The sequence below is a fragment of the Typopeltis vanoorti genome, chromosome 25 (genome assembly GCF_054136105.1).
Source record: "Typopeltis vanoorti isolate ZY-2024b chromosome 25, IOZ_Tvanoo_1.0, whole genome shotgun sequence".
Taxonomy (NCBI): domain Eukaryota; kingdom Metazoa; phylum Arthropoda; class Arachnida; order Uropygi; family Thelyphonidae; genus Typopeltis; species Typopeltis vanoorti.
Window position 1 is genome coordinate 58,258,455 of NC_143573.1, and position 22,220 is coordinate 58,280,674.

At 37.2% G+C, this 22,220-nt stretch overlaps 1 protein-coding gene across 2 annotated transcripts in view; it reads left to right on the forward strand.

The window, feature by feature from the left end:
• Window positions 1-22,220, forward strand: part of LOC150092766 (troponin I 4-like) — a 65,516-nt gene that overhangs the window by 11,539 nt on the left and 31,757 nt on the right. For both annotated transcript variants that reach the window (XM_090414378.1, XM_090414377.1), the window contains exon 2: window positions 17,327-17,364. In XM_090414378.1, the coding sequence (XP_090270504.1) occupies window positions 17,351-17,364 (14 nt within the window). In that variant the 5' untranslated portion in view covers window positions 17,327-17,350. The remainder of the gene's footprint in view (window positions 1-17,326; window positions 17,365-22,220) is intronic.

A 22,220-nucleotide genomic window follows, 5' to 3' on the forward strand; every position in this document is an offset into this window, starting at 1 on the left:
AGAGACATAATCCATTTTTATCCGATAGTTGTGGGACAGTATTTTCGTGTTCCGTCATGAAAATATCTATTTCTTCACGTAAATTAAAAAATATTTTTAGCACAGCACCTCTACTTAATCATCCAACAGTTGAGTAGTAGATAACGTCCTCTTGAAATATCCATAACGTCTTTTCTTGATGACAAAATTTTACGGGCCACATGCCATGTAAATATGGTCAACCTTTTATGGGCCGCTGGTTGCCGACCCCTGCCATAGATGACAGGCTGTTGCGCCTAAGCAAGTTTAGTGTGCAGAGGTGTGAAGTGTGCCCTTACCAAAAGTGTGACTATATTTAATTCCAAAACGAAAGTTGTTTTCATGTATATTCTACTAAAATATTATCGTTACTGCTGTCTTCTATATTTTTACATGCCAATTATAAGCAAATACGTTTTCGTCAATATTTAGAGGGTATTTTGAGAATAATATCTTTTTTTATCAGATGAGTTACGAGCAGGAAGAACAGAGGTTACGTCAACTTATAGATGACGCTTTGACAGACGAGGAGCCTTTTAGCGGAGATGACGATAGTGAAATTGATTTAGAATTAGTAACCATGAGTGTGATACAGAACAAAAGTGTGAGGAAGAATCTTAAACAATACGTAATCTAATATTGATTAAAAAGATATGGATTTCTATAATACACTACATTATTTGGGTGGGTCTGTGGGCCCCCACCTTACCACTTTTGTTACATTTTCCCACCTCACCAGCGCCGGGTTAAGTTACATAAATTAGAATATTGTAAAATAGTATACATAAACAATACATGAATATTTAGAATTTTCCGAACATGAGGTGTACGTTTGTTCCTATTTCATTCTGTACAAGTATACAACAGGAGTAACATTTTTGACTGGATACCTTTTTAACTATCTTTCACTATCATACTGGTCTCCCTATTGGATACAAAAATTTACAAATTTCAAGATAGACAGCTCAATACTTACAAGTATTGAAATAGCATATCTCAATGCTTTTGAAATATTTCATCGAAAAGCTGCATATGCAGTTTATAAACAAATGCCTTACATGTTATACTTAAATTTTCATATCCCCATAGTAACATATCTCTTCCGTGGAATAGAACTTTTAAGCAAGCCTAAAAATTGATCTCATCTCATCTTCCTTTTCCCTCTTTTACCTTGCGGTGTCGAGGGTTTATTAATCATCGGACCTCAAACCGTTCACAGGATAAAGTGGTCAGCATTACGCCCCGGTGTATCCTATGTTCTGTAGTGTTGAGTTCTCAAGGCCGGTTTGCCTGCTTTGCGGGATGAAAAACCTCAGGATAAACTGGGGAAAAACCCTGCTGTCCACGCCCAAGACCGGCTAACTTGGCTATGGCTGAGGAAGATCCTTCAGCTCCTCACGTCTCCGACGGGTATCGAACCTAGGACTCTCCTTCCCCAGGCATATGGTTGCGAAGCGCAAAGCCACTAGGCTAACCGCGTGGACTAAAATTGATTAAAAAAAACCATATCCATAAAACAAAAAATCGGCTTAAATCTCTTCTAAACCAGAATGAGTGACAAACTTACGTATTAGAAGCACGACATAATATAAAATAAGACATCAGCTAATCGACATAAAATTATCGCCCACCTCCATCTTTCCTCGGTTTTCTTCCACTGCTCAAACCAATGTAATTCTGTTTGGTTCAGTAATAAACCAAATTGCAACCTCACACTGGATGAAATAACAGTTCTAAATGAAGAACTGAATTTCACAATTACCCTAAGAAATATCCCTCGAACCCAGAAAAATGAGAAACCGATTATTATTATTATTAGCCAAATAATTATGTATTCTTCCTATTAAAATGTAAATTATTATAATGCAAATGATAATAATTATAATTAAAATATATTAAATTATAATTAAAATATATTAAATTATACATTAAATAAAATTAAAATATTATTATAAGACATAATAAGGGCAACGAGACAGTGATTATTAACAAATCTTATTATCAGAACAAAATACTAGGTATTGGCCAAAATACATATACAAAAAATAGCCATTGATCTAATCCTCAAATTTGTCAAACAAATAATACATTTCATGAATCTAATTTAACAAAAAAAAAAAAACTTTTATCACGAACTCAAAGTTCGTGATAAAAAAATATACACGCTCTATTTAGATATGTAAGAAATCTAACATTATTTATCAGATCACATCTTAAGCTATCTTAATGGAATCTTCCTACATAATAGCGTTGACGTTCTCAAAACACTCGACATTGTCCACACTTTAAAATCCCCAGCTTCCAAGTTCCTGCACCAATTGAACTTGAATATTTTTTTTTGATTAGTTTATCTCAGCTAGTTTTTTTACATCTTAAAACGATACCCATATCCAAATCTTTGGGTTTCAGATTAGCAGACTATCGGCACTTAACTTGCTGAAATATTCTCAGTACATTTAGAGTCTGATATATTACCCCAATACATTCCATGAACCTTGTAGTTCAGGCGACTATATTACCACTGATATAGGACACTGTTTACATTATGAATCTCATTGTCTCTATTCCATAAATAAACACAGCTTATGAACTTTCAACATTCTCAAATGGTCTAGATCGAGAAATCAAATACTTAAGAGATCTTTAATCGATATATCCATAACAACTAATCGATTGTGCATATATAATAACCAACGAGAATATTATATATATGCACTGTCCAATCAAAACGTTATGGCCATCGTCTTAATAGTTCGCAAGCCCCCTCTTGCTCCTAAGCATGGATTCTTAGCTCCATGGACGTTGCAGAAGGTATACTGAATGTTCCACGTCCTTAGGTTTGTTTCCAGGAAATCTGTGAGTGTTGGTGGCGGAGGATTCAAACGACGAATCTCTCGATCTACGTAATCGAGAAGTGGGATTCAAAATCCAATGAATTTCGTAGCAATGATAGCATCTGGAATATAGTACGATCTGCAGGTATAAGATTTCTAAGAGATTCCAAGGGAAAACATTTTTATGTCACCCCCTCACCTACGAAAAGGGTGTGAATCTGTTGCTCATATTTACACGAGGAAGAGAGGGGTGACAGAACAGAACCTCGATATATTCCAGCATTGGCAGCAAAATGTGAGGAGAGAAGACCAGTTGGAAAAGGCAGACCATGAGATGATACTTTGGTGAGCAAGTCTCCATGCCCGACCCAGTTAAATATCATGAATGTATTCCAGGACATTACACAATGTCTAGAAATTGTCAAGATTGATCGCGTCTAGGAGATAACACAAAAGATAATAAATTCACATCCAACTTATCATAGCACAGAAACGTTAAAGCACTATCTCCTTCCCCAAAGCCTTCAGAAAAAGATTTCATCTTAATTTGAACCTTCTTTTTCATTCCAAGCACCACCACCTCCAACTATACAGCAGATCCCGTTTGTTTTCCAATCACTTGCCTCAACATATTGCACTCCCGATGCTAATGGATATTTACTACCTCCAACAGGATTGAAATAGAAATATATGCCTTAATCTCTTAACCATCCTTTTATTAGGAAAATTGAGGTAAAGTGCAGGGATTAGCTCTCCAAAAACGCCTTATTTCTCAATTCTAGATTCCCTATAATATAATTAATGAGAATTATGATTGGTGTCTTTACTTTTATATCAAATATTTTAAATTATCCAAAAAAATTATTCTCAAAAATAATTTAGGTTGTACAAGATTTTATATTATTTTTTTCTCTTTAAATTATATGATGTCACACCCAAAGCGTTTTTATAATTTTCTGTTTTCCGTGTTAGTCAGTGACAGAGATATGGAACTTTCACATTAGCACGTCATATTTATTTTAAAATAACTTTATCAAAATTGCTTCATCAGAAAATAATAGAAGAAAAACATAAGCAAACAGATGTGGTTATCTGATTTTTATCATCGAAAGATTGTTAAAAGAGTAATCAGCAATGATTCAAGCCTGCACTATATTTTAACCTACTTCGACGACCATCATTTGTTGTCCTACTAAATGGTTAGTTAGCAAATTACGAGCACTGACGCTCTTCTTCCTTAGCGAGTCAGTTTTTTTTTATTCAAATAAAGGCGAGTTAACCAAAATGATAAGAGGATGACAGAAGATGTTTTCTCTTCATAATCAGATATTTCTTCACCCAAAACGAACCAACCGGAGAACGCGCAAGGAATTGAGTAGCTCATTCAAGATGCCCTTTGGTTCAAAGACCTCGCTAGTCTCATAACGCAGGTTATGAGGCTAACGAGGTTTAATATACTATTATAATATTGATCAGGTTTATAGGAAAATCAAATTAATTTCATTTGACTCCCGACCACGAAGGTTGTAAACATAGTGTACCGATTAAGATTTTTTTATTAAAATATATATATATATATATATATTACGCATGTACTGTATTCTAATAAGCTTTTGCGTGTAAAATTTGTGGTCGTCTTATATGGCAAATATAACATAAAATACACATTTTGAAAAGAAAAGAATCTTTATATGAGGTAATTGTATATTGAAATTTAGTAACTATACTTTAGCCGTTGTTAATATACGAGAGTACAATAATTATTTCGTTAAACATTATCTGTTAGATTGTTTCTATTGTATTGAACAAAGTTGCAAATAAACCACTGATTTGATATTTTTTCCATAACAAAGCCAAATTCATATCCGTTAAGGTATAACTCTTGAAATAGATGGCCGAGCATGCGCAACATTGAATATAAATGAAAGTAGAACAGAGGTATTTTCCCACATACGATTTGCAACCGAGGACTTCTTGAATGCTGTTAGGGCTCACCAAGAATTTATGACGACTCTGAAGGCCATTTTTAGATGATAATAATGTCAAGGATATTTTTAAAATACATGATTTTAAGATATAAGATATGGTTCTACCGTACAGTGTCTTAGAGTACATAAAAATAAAATAAAATAAACTCAAATTTGGTTTTTATATTTTTAATAAAAAAAGTTTATTTTATTTTTAAACATGATTTTAGTCATGTTTCTCCAAAATCAATAAACTTTTTATTAGAAAAACTAACTTTAGAAAGACACCATTTTTTGTTTAACATCATACTCCTAGAAATATGCAAAGGCGGTAAAAAGTATTATGAAATTGTTCAGATTTATCTAGATGTAGGCTTTAGTGGTTTGGGAAATTTCCGCACCTTATATATATATTTTCAAACTTTTCCCTGGTAAAGGGAAATATGCCGATGAAACCTTATCTATTCTAGTGGGTAACGTGCCCAACTTTCATCAGCGGAATGCATCGTTTCCTTATTTAGACATTTGCAGAAGAAGACGGAAGATGCTATTTTTAGAAAACGAGTTGCTCTCTAAGAGTGCGTATATAAAAGGCGGTATCCCCCTTTTCACCTTAAGCTTATTAAAAAGTCTCGTGGGGAAAATGCATAATTTTCACATCATGTGATTTTTTAATGATCTGCCTTTTAAAATGAACAGTTTGGAAGCGTCTGAGTTGGTGACGTCACAATGTAAACATTTAACATCGTGGCAGAGTCTTGCGCATGTCTTGAATACGTTTTCTTACCTCAGATTTTTTTTCTTTAGTACAATAAATTGAAATAGAATTACCTAGTAGTTTATAATCACATAGGGTGAATCACTATTATGAAATTTAAAGTTTTTCAGAAATTGTCTAATGTTAACAGACAACCGATGTGAAGTTATTTCTCCGGAAACTCTGGCTTTCCCTCCAGAAAAAAAAAAAAAAAAAAAAAAAAAAAAAAAAAAAAAACACGAAAATATAGGTTTAGATGACAGATCGACACCACATGACTTCAGTTATTCTTATACTTGGAGCATTAAATTTTATATTTTAAAAAAAAAGTTTATTTTATTTTTAAACATGATTTTTAGTATTTTTTTCTAAAATCATTAAGTTTTTATTAGAAAAACTAACTTTAGAAAGACACCATTTTTTGTTTAATATCATATTTATATAAAATATTACGATGCAAGCGATAACTGCGTGGGAGACAAAGTCGTCTGCATGTTGGATTTTGCGATTGGAATAATGCAGGCGTAATGGCGGTTGCCAAGTGTTTATATATGTGATCAGTGATTTAAATAGTTGTTATGATTTTCTGAAGAAAAATTTATTTTGTAAAATATTTGCTACTGATGCTGGTAGATCGATTTGATCTACGGGATATTTATATATAGAGGTAAGTGTTCTTCATTCTGTGAAACATTTACTACCTTTGCTGGTAGATCGATTTGATCTACGGGATATTTACATTGGGCTCTAGGTCCCACTTCTCAAACTTTATTCTAATAGAGTTGTTGCCTTCTATCAATCATGACAAAACCTCTCAATGAAGGCATATTTGAAGAAGTTTACAGAGAATTCCTAAGATTAGGAAAACTTTTGAGCGACAACTGGCCAGGGAAAGTAAAGCTGTTAGATACATTCCCCCCCCCCCTTACAGCAGTCACAGAAGATAGGATGGATGATTCTAATGAAGGAAGTATGTTGACTGAACCAGAATCAAGTCACTCCACGAATACAGAGAATGCTGCATCTCAGGATAATACTCCGCAGTTTTTGGAAACCAACACAGAATTTCAAACAGTCAAAAAGAAAAGGAAAATCTCCTCTACTGCAGATACACCCAAAACAGTGGAGATAGAACCAGATAATGTAATTAAAGAAAGGGTACCCCCAGTCGTCCTAAGGGCCAAGGAGCACTGGACGTCCGTTGCATCCACACTGAAATCTTCAGATATCACCTTCATTAAAGCCACAAACACAGAAGACGGGATTCGCATACAACCTAAAACATCATCAGATTACAGAAAAATGACCAAACTTCTAGACAACAACAATTTGCCATATTACACTTTTGCACTCAACAGTGAAAAAAATTTAAAAGTAGTGTTAAGGGGAGTAACTGAAACATTACAAATAGAAGACCTCACTGCAGACCTCCAACTTAAGGGATTTAGCCCAATTAAAGTCAGCCGAATGCGGAGAGCTGATAAAACACCCTATCCCCTAATTCTAGTGGAAATAAGCAAAGACCAAAAACATATATACAATCTCCAAACCATCTGTGATCTAGTCATAAAAGTTGAGGCATTGAAACATAAATCAACTACAACCCAGAAGATTGGGCATGCCCAACGATGCTGCAAGGCTGAATTTCGTTGCGTTAAATGTGGTGGCAAACATGCATCAAATGAATGCCATAAACCTCGTACACTTCCAGCAAAGTGTGCAAACTGCGGAGGACCACACCCTGCAAACTATAGGGGCTGTATAGCATTTCCTCAAAACCAAAAATTACAACTCAAAACCAGTAAACCTCTTCAAGAACAAGCGTCTTCCCATCAAACCATAGTCTCCACAACGGATGGAAGATCGTATGCTGAAGTTACAAGATCAACCTTCCAAAAAGACCCAAAACCAAAGCAGTCACAGCAAACCAACAAACCTATCCTACTGAACATAACAAGCCACTTAGGTGAAATGCTTGCTGAACTCCAACAAACCAACCCAACTCAAGAAGCCAAAGATATCATCTTAAGGCATACACAATCACTCTTTATGGAAATTCTTAATGGATAAATCTAAAAGAAAACCGAAATCATTACAAATTGTTTCATGGAATGCAAATGGTTTATCTATCAAATTACAGGAGCTGCAGGAGTTTGCAGCAGAAACTCAAGCAGACATCATCCTCATAAATGAAACACATCTTCGTCCAAGTGACAAAATCAGAATCAATAGTTATAGCACTTACCGTACAGACAGATGCTTTGCTAGAGGTGGAGGCACTGCCATCTTTGTGAAAAGTAACATAAAACATAATTCAATAGCAGAACCCCAAACAGAACACATGGAAACTACAGGAATAGAAATACATATGGAAAACACAAGCAGCATTACGATATATGCAGCCTACAACCCCCCAAATAAAAAACTCCTTGAATCTGACTTAGAGGTGATACTAAATACAGGCAGAGCAGTGATTATAGCCGGAGATCTTAATGCCAAACACTCAGTCTGGAACAGCAGAAACTCAAATATTAATGGAAGAATACTCAACTCTTACACCACTTCAAGAAATATAACAGTAATAGGACCCACTGAACCCACACATTATGGAGCTACCGGTCGTCCTGATGTACTAGATATAGCTATATTAAAAAACATAGCGCACAGCTATCAGATACAAGCAATCAACGACTTAAGTTCTGATCATAACCCCATCATATTACAACTAGGCACCATACAAGATATAACAGAAAACACCACCACATTTATAAATTGGAAACAACTTCCCTCAGCCTTCCAGGAAAACCTTGGTCCAATACCGCATATAACATCTGCTGAAGATGTAGAAAAAGCAGTGAAGACTCTTGAAAAACAACTGCTGACAGCTATAACGCAGGTAACAAATATAACCAAATGTACACCATCAAATAAACTTCCACAGGATATAAAACGTCTTATCCAAGAGAAAAACAGATTAAGAAGACAATATCAGAGAACAATGGACCCAGCGGATAAACAAGCAGTCAATAGAGCAACAAACCAGGTTCGATATGCCCTAAAGGACCACCGTAACCAACTCTGGAATAACAAAATTCTCCAATTAAACACAGAGGATCAATCAATATGGAAAATGATGAAATCACTCCGTTCAAAGCGTTTTACATTTCCTCCAATCCAAGGTGAATCTAATGTTGTCTACAACGACGAGGAAAAAGCTGAAGCATTTGCTGACAGTTTAGAAAAACAATGCAGCCCCAATTATATCAATACAGATATAAATTTCATAAGTAAAATTCACACCCAAGTGCGTAAAATAACTCAAAATGCCTCATTCCAATCCAATAACAAATCCGTGTCACCAACAGAAGTATATGAGATTTTAAGAAAACTAAATAACAAAAAGGCTCCAGGTCCAGATGGAATAACAAATAAGGTACTCAAGTTACTTCCTCGCAAAGGGGTTATGCATCTAGTAGCCATCATTAATGCCATCCTCCGGCTAAATTATTTCCCACAACGATGGAAAATTGCCGACGTTTTCCTAATTCCCAAACCTGGGAAAAATACACAGTTTCCTGAAAATTACAGACCAATCAGCCTTCTTTCATGCATAGGTAAGATAGCCGAACGTGCTATTCTCACACGGCTTCAAGAGGCAACAGATATCAACCATATAATTCAAGATGAACAATTCGGCTTTAGGAAATATCACTCCACAACGCTACAAATTTACAGAGTTATCGAACATATAACCCAAGGGTATGAATGGCACCAACACACTGGCGCAGTTTTTCTAGACATCACTCAGGCATTTGATAGAGTATGGCATCATGGACTAATTTTTAAACTACACGAAGTTGGTATTCCATTGCCACTAGTGCTACTTATCAAATCATATCTACACAACAGAAAATTTAAAATAAAACTCAACGGTATCAGATCCACAGAGAGGAGAATCACGGCCGGAGTACCTCAAGGCTCTCTACTATCTCCCCTACTCTTCTCCATATACATGGCAGATCTCCCCAAACTGTCTCCAGCTATCACCGCTCTGTATGCCGACGATACAATCATTATAGCCAGATCCCTCCGTCCACACCTGGCCACAATCAAGCTGCAGAGAGCAGTCAATGAATTGGAGGATTGGTACACCAAGTGGCGTATCGCAATTAATCCAAACAAAAGCTCTGCAGTACTTTTCACCAGACGTAAAGCAGAACCGAATACAAGCATACAAATGTTTGGTAAAATCATCCCTTGGCGCAATTCTACCAAATATCTGGGAATTCATCTTGATAGACGTCTAAACTTCAAGTCACATATGGATAGTGTTGCCACTAAGGCAAGTCAGACTATAGCACAGCTATATCCACTTTTGAACAGGAACAGCTTCCTAAGCATAAGCAACAAAATCCTACTTTTCAAATCGGTAATCAGACCGCAACTAACTTATGCCTCTCCAACCTGGGGTCACACGACTAAAAGCAACATCAACAGACTTCAGATAATACAGAATAAATGCCTAAGAATGGCATTTAATGCCCCATGGTTCATCAGAAACATCCAGTTACATCAAGAAGCCAATCTTCCAGATATTAAGACCTACATGACAAGCATTGCAGAGAAATTCTTCACAATCACGGATAATCACCCAAATCAGCTAGTTCGACAGGCAGCGGACTACAAGCCCTCAGATCGTTTCAAACATAAAAAACCGAAATCCTCCATCGCAAGAGAAAGCTGATACAGCCTCAATGCTCACAATGAGCGGGTAAATTACCCACAATAATCTCGTCACCCACAATCTAAAATCCAGATGAAGGGATAAAGAGTCAAGGACTCAGTCCATCAACCAATTAAGTTCAAGTTCAATAACTGCGTGGTATTTAGGATTGATTCATTCAATCCAATACCCTTGGAGGGTAATGGATGGTAATGCTGTAGCCAATGAAGTTCTAACTGAGGCTCGGCCATTGCTGTTACCCTCCTGCCATGATCAGAGCTTTAATTGCTCAATAACACCTTATCCCTACACTGTCCTCTACAGATAACGGGGAAGATGAAAAGCATTCTTGCTTCGCCCCTTTAAGCCAGTCCTTATAAGGATAACTGCGTGGAGGGCGCTGGTGCGTAATGGCGGTTTCCAAGTGTTTATATATGTGATCAGTGATTTAAATAGTTGTTATGAATAATTCGGAGTGTTGATTCAGATTTTTGATATAAGCGGAAAGCGAAGGTAATCAAGTAGCTGATGATTGTGTTGTTAATTAGTGATTGCGGTTTCGCGATAGTCCTTTAGTGTGTTATATTTTGTGTTTATACGCTATACGGAAATCCTTGAGATCCAGCTCAGGTAAGCATATAAGCATATATTTGAATATTTCAAACATGACCAGTTTAAGTCCCGATGACTTTATCCAATCGTTGGATAAGAAGCTAGCGCTCGACCTCCTCAAAAAACTGTTGAAGAAATTCGAGGTAGAGTGGCCAGGGTTTCTAAACCTATATTCAGCGACAGACGACTCCACAGAAGGGGACAACTCAACATCAGGGGAAGAAGGGAAGATGAACCTGATAATCTCTGCTCCCACTCCAAAACATGATACAGAAACCCATGCACGGAAAAAACGTAAATCAGCGGAGTCTCAGATAAACGAGGGGATGGAAGAAGATGCCCCCAACACTGACCTCCCCACGCCCAACAATGAAAAAGTTCCCCCAATTGTTCTACGGAAAAAAGAACGTTGGACGGCCCTTAGGCCTATTATGCAAAACCACCAAATTGCCTATTCATGGGCAAAAAACGTAGACGACGGAGTTAAAATCCAGCCTACCACAGTAAGCGACTACAGACTCCTCACAAAAACCATGGACGAGTCAAATATTAAATATCATACTTACTCACTGAAGTCGGAGAAAAACCTAAAAGTTGTACTCAGGGGAGTAACAGAAAACATCTGCACAGATGAAATTACTGAAGACCTCTGCCTCCACGATCTCCCACCTGTCAAAGTTAGCAGAATGCTACGGGCTGACAAGAGTCCAATGCCCCTGGTACTCGTTGAGATACCTAACACACACAAGAACATATACAACTTAACAACGATCTGTGGCCTGAAAATCACAATAGAACCACTAAGAAAAAGAGCCTCGTCAGACCAGTGCTACAGATGTCAGAAGTACGGACACGCACAGAAACTCTGCAGAGCAGACTACAAATGCCTCAAATGTGGGCAAAACCACCCCACAGCAACCTGCTCAAAACCCAGGACCTCACCAGCCAAATGCGCGAACTGCGGGGGCCCCCCACCCGGCAAACTACAGAGGCTGTAGTCATTACCCTAAGAATAAAACAGACAACAAAAGGAAACAGATCTCTGAACCCTGCCCACAGGCACCTGAGTTGACTGCTCCCCAGTTGCCTGACACGCAACAAAAGACAACAAAATACCAGCTCTCACAAGTGGAAAATACCAACAGTCTGGAAAGCCACCGTCGAAGCAGGACATATGCCGAAGTTGCACGCTCATCCAAATATATCCAGCATGACCAAATTCTTCCAAACATGACAACAGTCATCACAGCCTCATTGGCAAACATGCTTCAAGACTTCAGTAAGTCAAACCCTTCACCAAACTCCACAAAAAGATTTCTAAAAGAAACCCAAACCATATTATCAATGCTTGTTAATGAATAAAACTAGATTAATGCCAGACTCCCTACAGATCGCCGCTTGGAACGCCAATGGCCTAAAAAACAAGACTCTGGAACTTCAAGAATTCTCTCACAGATACAACCCTGAGGTCATCCTAATTAATGAAACTCATCTAAGACCTGCAGACAATACAAAACTGAGAGGCTACACACTATACAGAAACGACCGACTGGACTACAGAGGTGGTGGTACAGCCATATTTATCAGGAACTGCATCAGGCACAATGGAATACTCACCCCCCCCCAACCTCCAACCTTCTAGGTTGTGTGGACTTCGACACCTCACCGGTGTCGAAGTCCACACAAATTCAATTGGAAGACTTAAAATCTACGCCGCCTACAACTCCCCTACTAAGACCCTGCTATTTTCTGACTTGGATGCTGTACTAGGCACAAATGAATCCATCATCGTCGCTGGGGACTTAAACTCCAAACATCCCTCCTGGAACAGCAGAACCACAAATAAAAATGGCCGTATCCTCTTCAGCTACACAGGATTAAACAACGCTGTCATAACAGGACCCAGTGAACCAACCCACCACAGCCCAACTGGCACAGCCGACATCCTAGACATCGCCATTCTACACAACATCAAATACCAGCACAGCATTCAAGCACTGAACGAATTATCATCAGACCACAACCCAATCCTACTTCACTTAGGGAACAAAGATCAGTCACCCCCCCCCCCCAAACCTCCATCATCTGGGAGAAACTCAAGAATGTGCTACCAGAACACATTGGTCCGGTTCCCCATATAAAAGCCAAGGAAGAAATAGACACGGCAATAAAGAACCTCACCAATCAAATCAATAAAGCCATAACAGCAGCCACAGTATCCACGATTACCCACAAACAAAATCGTCTCCCGGAAGAAATCATGGACTTAATAAGGGAAAAAAACAGACAAAGAAAAAGATATCACAACACTCGTGCTCCCAAGGACAAAACAGCCCTCAACAGATTAAACAAATCTGTCCGAGAAGCTCTTCAGAACCACAGGAACCAACAATGGGACAACAAGCTCACCTTCATCTCCACAGCAGATCATTCTATATGGAAATTCCTAAACAACCTCAGGATCAAGTGCAAATCCCTCTCCCCTCTGCAAGCAGAACAGCACCTTGCATACACAGATGCTGACAAAGCCGAAGCCATAGCAAGAAACCTAGAGAAACAATGCAGTCCTGCATATGATAACCTAAACATCAGCCACGTATACAAGATCCATCGTAAAGTCAGGTTCACAGTAAATCGTCCCGATGTCAATCCAAGTCCTATAATGCCTACCTCACCTACCGAAATAATCGGTATCATCAACCATCTCAAGATCAAAAAAGCCCCAGGTCCGGATGGCATCACTAACCAAGTCATCAAGGCACTACCACGCAAAGCCATAGCACATCTGGCAAACATCATAAACTCCATCCTCAAATGGCAGCACTTCCCCCAGTCATGGAAAATAGCTGACATCATCCCAATTCACAAACCAGGCAAAGACTCACACGTACCTGAAAATTACCGTCCCATCAGCCTGCTATCCAATTTAGGGAAAATAGCTGAGAAAATCATCCATATCAGACTCCAAGATCATGCCAACCAATTAAATATCATTCCAGAAGAACAATTCGGATTCCGTCAAAATCACAGCACCACCCATCAAATCCATAGACCGGTAGAATACATCACCACAGGATTCAATTGGAATCAACACACTGGAGCTGTCTTCCTAGACATCTTAAAGGCCTTCGATAAGATCTGGCACCAAGGTCTCCTCTACAAACTTATCATCGCTAACCTTCCACTAAACATGATACACCTGATCAAATCATACCTCTCCAACAGGAGGATGCAAGTCAAAATCAATGAAACGGTCTCAACCCAACGGAAAATCCTCGCTGGAGTTCCTCAAGGATCACTGCTAGCCCCGATTCTGTTCAACATCTACATGGCAGACATGCCTCAAAATCCTCTCACATCCACCATCGCCCTTTATGCTGATGACACGGCTATTCTATCCAGATCTCGTCAACCACTTCTCGTCACCAAAAAACTACAAGACACCATCCTGAATCTAGAAAAATGGTTTAAAGACTGGCGACTACAATTAAACCCCCAGCAAAGTACAACGATACTCTTCACAAGAAGACGAGCATCCTCCAAAGGAGACATCACCCTGTTCAACTCTAAAATTCCCTGGAAAACTGAAGCAAAATACCTAGGAATACTTCTCGATAAGCGATTATGCTTCAACAGCCACATTAAGAGCATATGCACCAAAGCTTCAAAAGTTATCGCCCAGCTATACCCCTTGATCAACAGACACAGCAAACTAAGCTCAACAAATAAAATACTACTATACAAGACAGTGATCCGTCGCACAGTCATATACGCCTCCCCAGCCTAGAGCCATACCTACAAGACAAACATCCTCAAGCTACAAAGACTACAGAACAAATGCCTGCGAATGATTCTGGACGCCCCGTGGTTCATCAGGAACGCCCAGATCCACCGGGACATAAATATCCCCTACATCTCTCCACTACTACGCTCCTTAGCAGAAAAATTCTTTATGAAGACATCTATCCATCCAAACCAACTGATACAACAAGCCGGAAACTATGACGGTAATGACTACTGGAAACATAAAAGACCGAAAGCCATCCTAACACCCAACGACGATTAACCACTTCTGCCCACTCAGGGCGAGCTAAAATAGCTCACAAATCTCTCCCATCACTGCTCCCGAAACAGACAACAGGGAATATGAAAAGCGTCAAGCTTCACCCTCTGCGCCATATATGTCCTGCGTCCTGCGATAACTGCGTGACCGAAACCCCTGACATCAATTCTCTCCTTCATGACCATGCAGAAAAGTTCTTCAGCAAGGCACACTCTCATCCCAACCCACTAATCAGACAAGCTTCCAGTTATAGTGAACATGACTATCACAAACATAAAAGACCCAAGACAATCCTGCTTTCAGCAGAACAGAACTAACTCCCATAGTTCACAAAGTGCGAGCATCACAGATAAAGGGGAAAATAAAAAGCATTTTATGCTTCACCCAGCAAAGTTGTTGTTGTTGTTGATAACTGCGTGATCTCCAGAACTTGTTCCACAGGATGGAGTTCCAGAGCATTTTCCTCGAGAGAAAATACAGTGTCCTCGGTATGAAGTCATCCAAATCATCTTCAAATGAAAATATCCTCAAAAAATCGATCTGTCACTGTAAGTTAAAGGCTAGATAATCAAATCGAGGAATATCTCCAATAAGTAACATGGTGGTCTCACACCGAGTAACGAAAATTATCCACCACCTAAAGACATTCACAAACACTCATGTAACAGTGAGATTTGAACCCTACAGACTGTAGCTGGAAAAGCAGGCCACCATCTACTCGATCAGCAAAGTTGGATTGGCCGAAGCTTCTAAAGCTATGTCAAGGTCATTATATAATTACATATACTATCCGATTGGTAGTTTTGGTCTCGCTTTACGCGATCAGACTTTCAGTAATGGAAAACTTACTTCCATATGATGGGGGCATAACTCATTTTTCAATCGAAATCCCTTATAAAGATTCCTGGCAGTCTAGATAGGATTCGAATCTGGTTCTTTCAAAATGAATAAAAATTTCGCACATCCTTATGGCTGGCTGTATAGATCCTCTGCATTTTACTGATATACAGGGCAGATTATTTTGGATTTATTCATTTTTTTTTTCTTTTAACAAAGGAATTCTATGCTTATAAGTTTTATTGAAAAAGTACCGAGAGAGAGAAAGTTGTATTGCAATGCTAAGATAATAATTATTTACTTTGTGTGTATTTATTAATATAAAGTGAAACAAATAAAAATGAATGTTTAAGTTAGAAAAATATTTTTTTGGCCTCACTATATTCTCTTAAACAATTTTTCTTCTGTATATTAGTACTCGAACACTTCACTACCAGACTTCAAGAAAATTAAAAGAACTTTCTTCTTGTTTTTGAAGAAATTTAGAAAGCTGAATTCTTAATGAAAACAACAGGCGCCACCTACACACAATTTAAATAGACTTCATTGTAAACCAATTATTATTGAGTATTTGAAATATCCAATGCAAGTTTTACTTCATAAATCTATCAGAATTATTGTTACTGAGGTTTTAAAACGGTTTTCAGGTTTTGCACACTGCGCATGCGTGGCCAGTAGTATAATATAATAGTTTCCACCTCCACGTCAGTTATAAGCTACAGAAAAATATTGAGTGCTTCTGTTCCTGATGTTTTTGTTTTGTGAAAACTTCAGAATGAAGGAACAATAAGACTCGTGTTGGATATTGCACAATGACCAGCGTTCGTATTTGATCTTATATGGATGGTAAGTGCTTTCTCGCTCCTCTTTGCCATACAGTCTCGTCATGAGCCTTTCAAACTTCGATCTGTTTACCCCTAAGTTAAAAGAATCATTCCATGGGAAATACTTCACTACGTTAACGAGGGTTCTGCCCAAGTGATCGATTTATCAAACACTTTTACCAACCATTAGAAGGAATACTAAACTTACTGAAACATGATGACGTAGAATGAAGATATTAAAGGCTTGCTAATGTGTTTTGCTAAATAAAGGTTTGATTTTACAACTGGAATACAGAGTGTGCTTTTGAAATAATTATCTTTTTTTTGTCTGCAATATTTCCATCAGGACCTGACGCTTCATACTCCTGTCCTATTCAGAAGAGTGTTTTGTATATTTTTTTACACGTGATGCTCGCAAGAGGAAGCCTAAGTCGGTATAGACGAAGCCCTTTGGTCGGAAAGACCTGGGTTCGATTATATATATATATAAAACTTCAATAATAACATATTGTCTAAAATAGAACCTTCATAATACGAGATTATTTTTAATTACATCCTTATTTTATAAATTATAATCTGTTTAAAATGATATCATATCATTAATACACATCATTTAAAAGATTATGAAATACAAAAGATGTATTTCTTTTTATGTTCATAAAAAGATTTAAATGTGGTTCATTTATTTCAGGCGATTTCTACCAACAGGCTTAAAATGGCAGATTTAAGGTGAGTACTCGATGTATTCACTAAATGCATTTTTTTTTCTTCTTTCTTTTTTTTTTTTTTTTTAAGTAACTCTGAAACTGATTACGTCATCTATCTGTGCGTATCTATTTCGCAGCACACACGGGCACATAATTCCAGTGTCTACGGGGTTTATTGTTGATACGTTTTCTATATAAGATCAAGAAATTCGAAGAAAGTAATTTGAAATTCATGCATTCTGATGAAAAGTGTATCATTTATTACAATACAGTTTCTAAAAACTAATCTCGTATTTGTCACTTATGTTGCATTATAACAATCCATATAATACTTTTCAAAATCGACAACAGAAACTCACTTTTCGATCATTATTTATTTTTAACTGTCACTTTTGAAATTAGGAGAGAAAACACGCTATTGCTCAACCTGTAATACCCTTTCGGCAGACCATTTATAAGTCCTACACTTCTTGCATAATTTATGTTGAATTAAAAGCTTCCTAATACACGTCGGAGAAAAGCGATAATATTCCTAAAAATAACATCGGATCTTTTTCTGTCAAAAAGTTCTTAATTAGAGTTTGCTATTTTAAATTTTATTTGTAGAGATATTCAGCTCTTTTCATATTAAACCTTTAAAGTGATTTTATAGCAAATGATTTTAAAATAAATGATCATTAATTATATGTTTTCATTATTGATTTTTTGCAGAAATATTATTATTACCAATACACCAAGAAGTTTGTTGTTGACTTCCACTGTTATGACATAAAAGAATTTATTAATGTATTCATATTTTTAAAATTTATCCCGAGTGAAAAAAAAAGCTAGATATATTAAAATATATAAATAAAAAAATATAGCCAATCTCTTTTATTCCTAGACCGTTTAGTTTTCTCTATGGCATATATGTGTTTACGCATCCACCCAGCCACATACAGGAGAATATTGAAAAAAAAGTATAACTACACATCGCATGTGAAACGTGTATTTTCATGTTCAACCCTTGAACATGAAAAAATTGAATATAATAAAAAAAGCAACTGCGTCATATGTTTCCTTATGCCACCGCCAGATGACTTCACATTGGCTTCATACTGCAAGATGGCTGAAGACGACTGGAACACCATAATGGTGAAAAGCGTGGATTTCTACGCGTTAAAGATACAGCACTATGAAGAAATTCACTGCCAATTGATGACAAAGCATACGGAATAAACATCGTGTCAACAGAAAATGGTATCAGTTTGGTGTAATGTCTTTCTCGCAGTTCAGATATTCAACATAAAGGAATTCATAACAATCATGGTTAACTTTAATCTGTTTAGATACGGTTAGAATAATTATATCAGACGAGTCTTCTGCCTAAATGTTATTCTTCTGATAACATTTGGGCATCGATATGGACCCTCAAGATAAAGGTGCTTTCATACTATCAGTAGTCCATCGAATGATTCACCATGTTGATTAAATAATGTAAAAAAACAAACAAACTAGAATTGGTCTGGATTTCAGCGAGAGAAAAGATAACATAGACCATAAAATGGATACATTGAGGAGCGTGTTTGTGTTGGATTAAAAAAACAACAACGCGAAGTTCCTGTTAAAATTATTTACGTTTCAATTAGGATCGATGAATAATAGTAATAAAGACTTCTGTGGAAGATTCTTTTAGAATTTAGCTGTAAAGAAAGGAGGACTCTATTTTTAGTCCTTTTACCTAATTGTGCTTCGGAGAATCTACTATGCTATACTTGAGAAATTCAAAGGTGGGAAAAGTATTAATGAGTAATGACAGCTTTTCACTTAATAGAAAGCAGGGAAAAAATCAATTATTTTCTAAGAAAAACTCTTCTTTTGGATGGTGTAAGACTGAACACAAAAGAATTTCATATAATCGAAATCTAAGTATTTAGAAGTAAAATAGAATATTCAAGAGTAAAAACAAAGTTTTACCACCATCAGTAAGAAAAACATTAGGAAAGTAGAGAATTAAAAAAATAAACTCGAATGGCAGTTTATTTATACGTACATTTTTAATTTGTGCAAGTTAATGAACAATTTGGTTCTGCGTTTTCTGGAAAATCTTGACGTCTGAATCAACAATCGATGAGATGAGATCGCTTCTTATGAACTAAGAAGGATACCTCTTACCAATAACTTGTTGGATGCAAAAGGGTTTTATCATCAAAACTAGTTTACTTGCTAAATTAGACCATTTCTTAGCTATATAAAACTCTGAGAGAAAACATTACAGTGAATTTCCAATATCTGTAGATTGTGATTTTCATTAAATACATATAAATAAAAGAAATGGTATCTGTTCAAAAGAATGGAAATGGGATGCGAAAATCATCAAACCAATTCTAAATATTAATATTAAATGAAATCATCATCAAGCTCCATCGCTCAGCGAAGGAAAGTTCTTGAAAGAACTGGGAGATGATGGACTGAGTCCTTGACTCTTTATCCCACCATCTGAATGAAGAAAATCTGTGTGCATGGGGTGTCATTGAGCTAAAAGCTTTAGTTATGGCTGGGTTACGGCAATAACCGAGCTTCTGTTAAAGCTTCATTCGCTACATTTGCTATCCGAAGGACTCTATAATAGAAAGCTTGCCCTCAAGCAGTGAACAAAAGTCCTTATAAGGACTGGCTTAAAGGGGCGAAGCAAGAATGCTTTTCATCTTCCCCGTTATCTGTAGAGAGCAGTGTATGGATAAGGTGTTATTGAGCAATTAAAGCTCTGATCGTGGCAGGAGGGTAACAGCAATAGCCGAGCCTCAGTTAGAACTTCATTGGCTACAGCATTGACATCCATTACCTTCCAAGGGTATTGATTGAATGAATCAACCACCGACTATGTAAGTAAAGGTGAAATCTCAAAAATACGGACGATCTCTAGGCCACTCCATAGTGGGCGAAAGACCGTCCTAATCTCAGCGTTGGTTCCACTCAGCGACGGGCTCCCCGACCACTGAGCAGAACCGCTCATATTCCGAGGAAAATAATTCACCGGCAAGTACCCCTCAGCGGGCCGTGCAGGAGAACACTTTCCCCGGAGACTCAAAGTGCTCCCTTAGGGCAAAACCTAAGAGAGCGAACTCATTAACCCAGGATAACAGTAACAGCCGAACCTCAGTTAAACTTCATTGGTTCAGCATTGCCATCCATTACCCTATATGTATGGGCATCTCATATAAAATCAACCACCGCATCTCACGGTCGATTGACTCTATTCTTTATCCATCAGTGAACAAAAGGTCCTTATAGTCCTTATAAGGACTGGCTTAAAGGGGCGAAGCAAGAATGCTTTTCATCTTCCCCGTTATCTGTAGAGGACAGTGTAGTAATAAGGTGTTATTGAGCTATTAAAGCTCTGATCATGGCAGGAGGGTAACAGCAATAGCCGAGCCTCAGTTAGAACTTCATTAGCTACAGCATTGCATCCATTACCCTCCAAGGGTATTGGATTGAATGAATCAATCACCGACTATGTAAGTAAAGGTGAAATCTCAAAAATATATATACGGACGATCTCTAGGCCACTCCATAGTGGGCGAAAGACCGTCCTAATCTCAGCGTTGGTTCCACTCAGTGACGGGCTCTCCGACCACTGAGCAGAACCGCTCAAATTCCGAGGAAAATAATTCACCGACAAAGCCCCTCAGCGGGCCGTGCCGGAGAACACTCTCCCCGTAGACTCAAAGTGCTCCCTTAAGGCAAAAACCTTAAGAGAGCGAACTCAAAAACTCATCGCCCAAGTGGGTAAGAGCAACAGCCGAACCTCAGTTAAACTTCATTGGTACAGCTTTGCGTTGCTATCCATCACCCCCAAGGGCATTAATGAATCAATCACCGCATCTTACGGTCGATTGATTCAATCTCCCGCCCAATTCCAGTGAACAAAAGGAGAGCATTATTTACTTTAAAAATAAGAATAATAATAAAAAAAATAGGTATGAGAAATAAACTCCTATTTTAAAGAAAGTTTTATAGAATAATATAGAAAATAATTTAAATTGTAAAAACATATTTATCTTACTATTATTTAATTAATAGAATATCGTTTATTTTACGTCTAAGATCAATTTTTCTATTGGTTTGTCTCAACTTCAGAAATAGACAAGACAATGCACCCATTGAAACTATAAAATATATTGAATGAAAATATTCAATATAGAATAAAGCATTTTGTTTTTGTACTGTAAATGCAAATACACCGAAAAACTTAAATATACTGTCAGTTTAATGTGCAATTTATTATCGAAATATTAAAATATTGTACGGCAAATACGTATATAAATAAATGATTACTGTCCCAAGTCATGATGACATCGAAACATTCATCCCTTTTATATGCGTATCTTACATACAATATTTATAATATATAAATACAAAATGCAATTGACTATAAGAAGCAATCTGTAAATAAAATAGAATACAGTATATTACAATTTTATAAAGCTATACCTGAAAAAAATATCTAATAATCATTGTTATATTATTTACCCATAAGTCCTTAATATAGCATTATATATTTCTGTATTTTATATGTTCTTTCTAGTTTCATAATCTGTATGTATATCATTTGCTTCTGAATACTGCACTAATTGTGTGTTGCTTTCTCTTTTCTCTTTCTTCCTTTTCCCATGTTACCACCATCCACGACTATACCGTCCAGTGAGGTGAGGGAGAACATCTCCGAGCACAAGCTGTTCTGTTTTGCATCAAGCTTTTTTTTCTTTTCTTTTCCCTATCTCTTTTGGCTTGCATGATTGCGTTAAACATTTCTCTGCATGTTTTTATATTCACGTATCAAATGAGGTGTAGGCAGTCAGGCATTTTCAGTAGTGAGGTCCTGTAAAACGTCTGACT